At 40.2% G+C, this 9,006-nt stretch overlaps 1 protein-coding gene across 1 annotated transcript; it reads right to left on the reverse strand.

Annotated features, from left to right (window-relative positions):
• Nucleotides 1–1,491: 1,491 nt before the first annotated feature.
• Nucleotides 1,492–8,882, reverse strand: ERH (ERH mRNA splicing and mitosis factor). The gene is made up of 4 exons (XM_048308098.1): nt 8,774–8,882; nt 5,657–5,744; nt 4,483–4,603; nt 1,492–1,981 (listed from the first exon to the last, which is right to left on the reverse strand). The coding sequence occupies exons 1-4, from the start codon at nt 8,774–8,776 to the stop codon at nt 1,879–1,881; spliced, it is 315 nt and encodes a 104-aa protein (XP_048164055.1). The 5' UTR covers nt 8,777–8,882; the 3' UTR covers nt 1,492–1,878.
• Between the last annotated feature and the right edge of the window lie 124 nt (nt 8,883–9,006).

Genomic DNA, 9,006 nt, shown 5'->3' on the forward strand with positions numbered 1-9,006 from the left:
GCACAGTTATTATAGTAGAGCCAAAATCAAGGAAGATTTTTTACAATCAGACCAAACTTAAGGTACTTTTGAAGGAAGAGCTGTGCTGTGTTCCAATGCCTGATTACTAGAGATTCAGCATACTCCTTTGTGCTTTTCACAGTAAGGAAAGAGACCACATTGCTGGTTTTCCTTAAATTGAAAACAAGTCCACAGAATGAGGTAAATGTTTATTTGGCTTCATTTAAAGACTGCAAAATTGCATCCATGAGAATATTAGAATTTTTACCAAAAAAAAAAAATTGAAGTTAACCTCAAACATGTTATTTTAGTATGTGCTATTCAGGAGGATAAACTAGAAAAGCTGTTTCAATAACGTATTGAATTGTATTAAATCTGAATGTTATTATAGGGGCAACTGTGAATTTTCTAAGTATTACTTACTGTGTCAAGCTGGATATAAAATTTACATGCCAAAGTATTTACAGATTTAATTAACCTTAAGGGGATTAATATACTTCTGACCTACTATGTTTTGAAAATCACTATTCATTATAAAGGAGGCATGTTTTGATGTTAGCAGATTGAATTTGTTCTTGGTCACTATAATTCTAGAGCTAGTAGGTCTAATGTCCAACCTGTATTTTTGCTGAGAAAAAGTTTAACACCCTCACCCAGTATCTAAGAATTTATATCCCTTCAGTAATTTGATTGCAAGTCTTCAGTAGCTATTACTTATCACCTAAGTATTTTCATTAAAGCTTTACGATAGACAGTCACTTTAACCTCAGATTCTTTTCAGCCAGTGCATTTGCTGTGAGGTCCATCAGAAACTTGATGTGTATTAGGAAGTTAAGTGCACTGCAGAGAATTGCATTCCTCTGTCAATCCCAGAACTGCTCTTGGTTGAGCATATCTGTACAGTCTGTTCCTATAGCAGGCAAACTCTAAAGGCACAGAGTACCAACCAGCCTTTCTTTTATACCTGCTCTACTTTTTGGTCTTATGTGTCCTCCAACCCAAACCTTTTCAGTACAACAAAATTAAAAAATATGAGCATTCAAGACAGATGGGAGCAGATATAACTTAATAGTGTGTGCAAACAGTTAAGTCGTTATTTTTTGTAAAGAGCAAATGAAGTTTGGGGCAGACTCCCATGGGAACAATCTGCTTTGCCTGTTCCTTTCTTGGGGGGAAGTTGTAAGCAGACTAATCCATAGTGCTTGTGATTTGATACATTCAGCCTGCTGTTATCCACCACCAATCCCAGAGCAGACACACGTGAATACAAACGCCTTGTAGAGAGATCAGCTGTAGAGTGCAAGAGGGTTGCTGTGTTTCCCAAAGATGCCCAGGGAAAATAGTATCAAGACTAAGCCAGAATTTGAGCTGCTCTGCAATACAGGAAACAACTGTTGGTTCAGTCCACGTGACCTTTGAAGCCCTATCCCTTGGGTAACAAGAAAAAAGATTTGTATTTTTTGACAGGAACCACAAAATTGAGCACTCAAATTTAGCTAAAGGGTAGTTTTTTATTTCCCATTAAGACATCTCAAGGACATAACTGAATGTTGAAAAACCCACAGAGGGACACATACTGCAAATGTGGTGAAGTACAATGCGAACAGCCCCAGGGGTTCAAATAAGGTAGGACCATTAGCAAAAGGAGGAAAAAAACCCCAAAACTCTGCTGAAGATGTTGTACTTTCTTCTCCATTTACACTGAAAAAAAAGTAAAATCCAACAAAATCCTTGTATCTCTAAAAATACAATCAGTCCTGGCTAAGGAGTTTATCAAGATGGCAACAGGATGACTATAATACAAAACGTTCACTACTACACTCTGTACACACCTGTTGTCCAAACCCTCCCCAAACCCATGCCATGATGGTGCCCCCATTATTTGCTTGCTTGCTGGGCCTGCCTGCGGAGGAGGACGTAGATCTTCTCCTTTATCCAGTCTTTGTTGTATGGTTGGTATGTCTGAGTATCAGCACGGTAACTGCAGAGGAAACACGAAGCAATGTCAGTCTGCTCTGTAATATGTTTACCAGAAGAACTTCACAAACAATTAATTGTCCTCAAGCGTATGAGGCAGAAAGTTGTGTACAGAAGACAGTATCAGAAGTAGGTGGGAATTGCCACTTATCAAATGGATTATCCTGTTCTCTCAAAAACAGTTGCCCAGCACATCAGCCTGAGCCTGAAACAAAACTAGATGCTCCAAGGACTACTGAGTGACTGGATCACAGTGTGTTCACATTTAAATTCATGCATTTAATTATTTAAGGGAGACAACAAATAGAGAATCTTAGTATTCTAAAGCTCAGAATGCAGAAGAATAGTTCCACCAGGAAACAATCTAATTTATCTTAATGAGTCAAATACTTCTTCAACATTACTTCAAGGATTTATTTAAGCTTTCAAGTGTTCAACTTCTGTCTGGAATTTTTTGAAAATTAATAAAATCAACTTTTTCCAGGAGCAAAGGTAGATGGATGACAAAGGATTCTTGCCAGTTGGCACGGAGGGCAAGCTTACGTCTAACAAGGGCACTTCATAAAAAGCCAACTGAAAACAAGAACGCACAGATGCATTTTCTTTGCTACTCAAGGATAGTTGACAAAAGCAGTTCATTAGCAAGGGCCAGAGAATTCAGTTACTCAGGGCATGATGAATTAAAACAGAATGAGACTGAAAAATGAAAGCAAACTGCATGAAGTTATCTGTGTAGGCTCATGCCCTCCTTTCTCCCTCAGTCATTAAAGCTAATATTTTGTTCATGAAGATGGTGCTCTCAGTGAATGCTTCAAGAGCTACTAGAATCCTGGTCAGTCTTTAAATCTTGGTATACCTGTTTCTGATCAGATAAGAAGGGTGAGATGGTCAGTGGTAAGAAGCTGAGTAAAAATCCCAAGTTAATTCACTCCAGAACAATTTATAGTTCTTACCTAAGGAAAAAACCATAAGCATGCTGTTTCTTAGAAAAGTCTTATTATTTAAACCCCAGCATGACTGGATCAAGGCCAAAGAGCTTCAGTATATATTCATGCAGCAGCAGTTCTAGTGTACTGTAAGAAATGTTCATTTCAGGAAAAGTTACTGATTTCTACCCTCCATCCCCAAATCCATTCACAATGCTACACAGCAAAAGCAGATATCAAGTACTTCAGGAATTTCTGTGAACACAAGACATGTCTGATACACCTTATGCTATGTGTGCCATCTGGTGGAAAACTGTAAGCTGAAGTAGAATTTGGCACAACACTGATTTTACAAGCCTAATTAAGAAAGGCACAAAACTATCCTAGAAAACAGCTGCTACTTCCTAAAACAAGTGGCTAGTTTCAGTCTGTTAGATAAACTGCGTTTCTCAAATTTCATCAGTCCAGCACTACAACACCTGAAGATCAAACGCGTTAGAATATGTAGGGACAAGGTAAATCTGCAGAACTGTGAGCTCATTTTATTTGCTCTACTGAAAACTTTGGCAAATGGCATTTGTAGTAAGTCAGCACCAGTAACCAGAATACAAAGGAAAACAATCTGATGCTCAGGTTTTTAAAAATAATTTTGTGTTTTAAACTGGGAAAGTCTTTCAATGGACAGCTACACAAGTACTTGCAGTGGGATTTTGGCTGCAGGAATGTCTACACCACAGTCTCACTTAAAAATTTTCTGGTATTTTGAAATTCAAAAGCCTAATACTATGTCTTTTGTTACTTGAATATGAGATTTGTATCCTTATTTCTACAGCATTTCTGCAAAGTTGATACCACTGTCATATCAAAACATCACCTTGAAATTTATTGTATGGAAAGTACTAAACCTAACATAAATTTTGTTCTGAACAGTGAAATCTAACACTCAGTTGCACCGTGCAGTCAGAATGGGAAGTGCACAAGACCACCATTGCTTGCCCCCAGCTTTGACACACAAATGAGAACTGGAGATGTTTTCACAAGACCAAGTTAACAATTAGCTAGGGCTCTCCAGAGAATTCCTCTGTTCCTTAACCACGTAATCAGCATTTACAGAAACTTTCATCTTGCTATATCTTGATCAAAACAAACGTTTGGCTGCAATGGACTTCTGTAGCCTTCTACCCCACCACTAGTACTGCCTCAGCTGAAAAAAATTCTGTAACCATTCTGCCTCCTGAGGAACTGGACCAACAGCACAAAGGTAAATTTAAAACAGATTCTAGCAGTAATAAAATAGTCAGCTGTATTAAACAGTTGGATTTCAGTATCTGAAATGCTGTCAGCTTATATGTGAACAAAACCCAAGAACTGCTGGTTTCTAAGCCTTCTTTAGAGATACCTTATATTTGTGCAATTAATTGGATTGGGCAACTTGTTATGGCAGCTGCGCTACTGCTGCACTACAGTTACTGCAAAAACCACATAAACGAGCATTATGTTAAACTCACATGAAAGAGTTTAGAGGGAAGACTTCTGACTTTCCTAAGTCACTGAAATGGACTTGTACAACTGAACTTACACAAGACAGCTGAGGTCTGCCAAGTCATCGATGAAGTCAAACAACTGGCTGATATCATATGTAATGGATGGACTGTTGGGATTCATTCTCTTCAGATGCTCTTCATACATTTTACAGACTCCTACAGAGAAACAAGATTAACAACACAATATTAGAAAACTGCTGAAACTTTTTCAGCTCTTGGTCCGCAAATAAAGTTTAGAGACTATCACCATAAAACCAATCAGATTTCCTAGAGTTAAAATTCTTTTGTTCCTAGTGATTTGCATTGAAACATAATACCATAAGAGCAGGTAAGATGCATGGAAAGAAAAGTTTTCATCCTCTAGGGGAAAAAGTTGTAGCTCTGTCAAATATGTAACTTTCCATGCAGTAAGCTCCAATGGAGCTTAATTTTAAGACAGCAATTAGAACATGTATTTCTACTGCACAAACACCTGAGAAACAGAAGAACTCATAAGAATGATCATTCTTGATCCAAGAGTCAAAGAGGGTACTGAGGTAAGAGTGACAGCACAAGCCTGTATACAGATTTAAAGCACTTTTTAAAATTTAAGCTAGCCTACTAATAATTCAGGTACATTTGAGAAAAATGTAATATTAAAGTGAGCACAGAGATTTACATGGTCTTTATTATACTTTTGTTTGCTTCACAAAACTTCCTGCAAGACTAATGTTAAGTGAACTACAGCTCTAATATTTCAATCTTCTTTTCATGCTCGTTATGTGTATCAATGTCTCACAGGATCTTTACTCTGGCACATGTGCCATGAGACTGCAAATTATGTATCAACTGCATACAATCCTTTATTTAATATATTATTTCCAGTAGCAATCTTTCCTTTACAGTGCTAAGAAAAGATATGAGAGTTAGGTGCTGATCCTGCAATGAAATCTGCATGGGCTCAGAAAGAATATTGTCTACTCTCCCAAACTGGATGTGGTTCCATCTAGTTAAATCAAAACCAGACATTTAATAGAAAAAGGAAGTTTTAGAAACAAATAATAACTAGGTTTTAGTTTGCTAGAACATTAGTAAACTAAAAGTATGAGGGGTTTTGTGAATTACCTTTGAAAAACATGAAGAATAACTTATTTTCTTACTAAGTTTGTGAATATGTCAAAAATAGAGTTTTAGCAACAGTTTTTAACTACCCTGTCTGCATCCACCCACCTTCCATGCACTCATTCACCGATTCATAATCAGCATATGTTCTGCCTTCTGGCCTCTTGGTAGGCTGGACAAGTAGAATTGTGTGAGACTGGAAAAGAAAACAAACACCAAAAAAATACAGTTTACTTGCACTTTGAATGATTTTTGTTTGAATTAAGTTATTTATATGAAAGAAGAAGTAAAAAGAAGTATAATACTAAAATATTAGACTAGCAATCAAGGACACAGACATTTTCCAAATAGCATTTACTATTTATATAAGCTGTGTTAGTAAGTTTTGTTTCCAACAAGTCCTATCAATCCTTATGGAACTTTAAAATGTGTAAAATCACCAGTAAAGCAGCTATTGTGTTTAAAAAAATACCACAGAAATAGTTTCTATTTAGACAGACAAGCAAAGCAATAAAGTTGATGTATAAAAGCTGTGGCATTAGTGCATTTACTTATTTTGTTCCAAATGCAAGCTGTTAGTAAAATTTTCAATGCCCCAAATAAAGAGCAAGGAGGGGACCCAACTTAACCACATTGTCAGTCTCACCTTAAAGGTTTTAACAGAAATAGCTATTTTGAGTTACTCATTTACCTTCAAGGGAGCACAAACGATACGATAAATCTGCACTTAACATTCAAGATTATTTCCTGCAAAACAGATGTACTGGTTTTTCACACTTCAATGAGTTTACTTAAACAGTAATTATGGCACAGAAAACTGTTCCAAATGTTGGAGTCCATAAGCTTGTTCTTCTGCAGGGAAGACTTAGATGATTGTACACTCTGTGGCTTCCATTATTTCCATAACATTTTTCACTTGGCTACAGCAAGTAACTTGAGCAAAGAAGCAAGATTTTTGAAGTGTACACAATCTGTGATCTAATTAACAGGTTGCATAGCACAGAAAGTTTGCAAGCATGCTGCAAACGGCCGTTTCCAGTGCTGCTAATTGGATCCAACATTTTCAGTGCTAATATATGAGGTGAGCACACAACATAGAGGCAATGGCAGGGTAAGACATTATTTGGCTTAACCAGCTGCTGACAGAAAAATCCTGACCCATACTTTGGAAATCAGTGAAGACACCAGTTCAGTGCTCATCAAACGCAGTGACAGAAAAGAGAAATGTTAGGATTTACAGGAAAAAAAAAACCAAAACAGAACAAATTCTTAACCCACAAGTGACAGTACTCCCATCCTTGGAATACAGTTTTCAGTTTTTAAAATTCTGTTTCAACATGGCAGTAGCAGATTCTGGGAAGTTCAGGAAAATGTTACACAGACAAAAAGAAGGAGCAAGACTTTTCCTAATCAGAAGTGGAAAAAAAGGGGAATTCTGAGCTGCACACTGTAACAACAAAAGTCATACAAAGGAGAGTAGATCATTTAAATGCACTTTCATGTGTGCCAGAGGATGATAGATTTGAAAGGAATTCCCCAAAGGGGGCTGGCATCTGGCTGTTCCAAAGTGCATTGTACTTGAACAGGCATGTCTTAGCAGGGAGTCCAAATAATTGCCAAACATTATTATAAAATAATTTTTCCAGCACTATCATTTTAATTAGCTGATCACTGAGGAGCGCTAAATGAATGTATAAATTCTGAAATTATCCAAATAATCAGATTATAGAAAAATAAGTGAGCCAGACATGTAAGCTTCACAGAACTTCACAGCAGAAATCATTTGGGCTTCTGACTTTAAGCCATTTGTGACTTCAGATACTATATAATATCCATTACCAGATACTGGCCCAGAAAAAATTTTAAAATTGGTACCATTGGATCATGTGTATTGTAGAATTAATGCTTTTCAAACATTTCTTTGGGAACTTGACATTATTTTAATTTAAGGGAAAAAAATTGATTTGATAAAATTGCCGCTCCTGTCATACCATGTAGGTACAAAAGAATGACAAGTTCAGAAGCCTGAGGGAAGTCTCTTCCAACTATTATTACCTGCCCTGTGTGCCTAGGTGACACAAAACGAAAACAAGGGAAGATCCATAAACCTTTTGGCATTAGCACCAGGTTACCTGGAAAAGCCCAATACGGACCCTTATTATTATGATGCATAAGTTAGATTCCTTTGCATTTTCCTTAAAAGCACAGTTGTACTGGCTCCTTTTCAGCAGGACACGGAATGAGACACCACATGGTTTATATTATACCAATTTCGAACTTCTAGAGAGCACTTTGGAAATTGCTCCTGTTACTGAAGGCAGAACCCTGTAAAACTGGTTAAGGCAGTGCCAAGAGCTAAACCAGCAAGACTTAAAAGCTAGGCAGCATCTGCCCAAGGAGGCTTCCACCAATTGTAGTCTATTTGACAAGGAAGCGTTAAAAAAAAAAAAAAAAAAAAAAAAAAAAAAAAAAAAAAGCCCCAAAACAATAAAAGTGGAAGCTAAACACGCATTGTAAGGGTAAGACGTGCAGTGATGCAAATACCAGTAGCACACTGCACACACCTAAATGTCTTGCAGTTACCTCTGCCAGGCACTCTGGCCACCAGGCACAGGGCTTGTAGCTGCCCATCATGGCCGAAGCCAACTGCTTTGGAGCAAGTGCCAGGCAGATGTGGAACTTCGCTGCAAACCGACAAGCAGCTGCCCTCCCACCGCAGGGCACCAACTTCCTTCAACAGATCTTAATTTATTAGATGAACGCATGAAACCACGATGATAGGGAGGCCTTTGAGCTTCAGCGTGCCATTCCTACAGCCCACCAACGCAAGCTCCCGCCTTTCCCTCTTCCGAGCAGAGGGGAGGAGCAGGGAAAGCAGCATGGAAAGCGCAAATCAGCCATTTAAGGCAGGCTCGCTCAACGGGCGAGATTCGCGGGAAAGCGCTGCGCTTCCAGCAGCGCCCTGAGAAGGGGCAGAAGGTGCCGGGGAAGGGGGGCGGGAGTCTCCAGCGCGCCGCTCCCCGAGCGCCGCCGCCACCTTTGTGCCCCCGCCCCGTCCAGCCCTGCCCCGCCAAAACGTGCTGCCGCCTTCCCGGGCCCGCACCATCGGCCGCGGCCTTCCCGCCCGCAGTGACCCAGGGGGAAGGGAGGGGAGGGGAAGGGAAGGCTGCCCGTGCGGGCGCGGTGTGCACGGAGCCCGGCGGTCCCGTCCCGTCCCGTTCTCACCATGGCGGCTCGGCTCCTTCAGCACCGCCGGGCAGAAGTGGCGCGCGGCGATCCCCCACAGGCCCCCGCGCCCGCCGGAAGCGCCGCCGCGCCAACGGCCGCCACCATAGAGCCGCCCGCGCCAGAGCGCCGCTCGCGCGCGCGCGCGCACGCGCCCGCAGGGCCGGCGGCCAGGCTGGCGGGGCGGGGCGCGGCGCGCGGCCATCTTTGCTGAGGGAGCCGCTCTCGGCCCA

The sequence above is a fragment of the Corvus hawaiiensis genome, chromosome 6, assembly GCF_020740725.1.
Source record: "Corvus hawaiiensis isolate bCorHaw1 chromosome 6, bCorHaw1.pri.cur, whole genome shotgun sequence".
NCBI lineage: Eukaryota > Metazoa > Chordata > Aves > Passeriformes > Corvidae > Corvus > Corvus hawaiiensis.

Coding starts and splice junctions, on each gene's coding strand:
- ERH (XM_048308098.1), bottom strand. Junction 4,604..5,656: donor GGTGAATGAGTGCATGGAAG/GTGGGTGGATGC, acceptor GTTTCTCTGTAG/GAGTCTGTAAAATGTATGAA. Junction 1,982..4,482: donor GCAGACCTCAGCTGTCTTGT/GTAAGTTCAGTT, acceptor TTTCCTCTGCAG/TTACCGTGCTGATACTCAGA.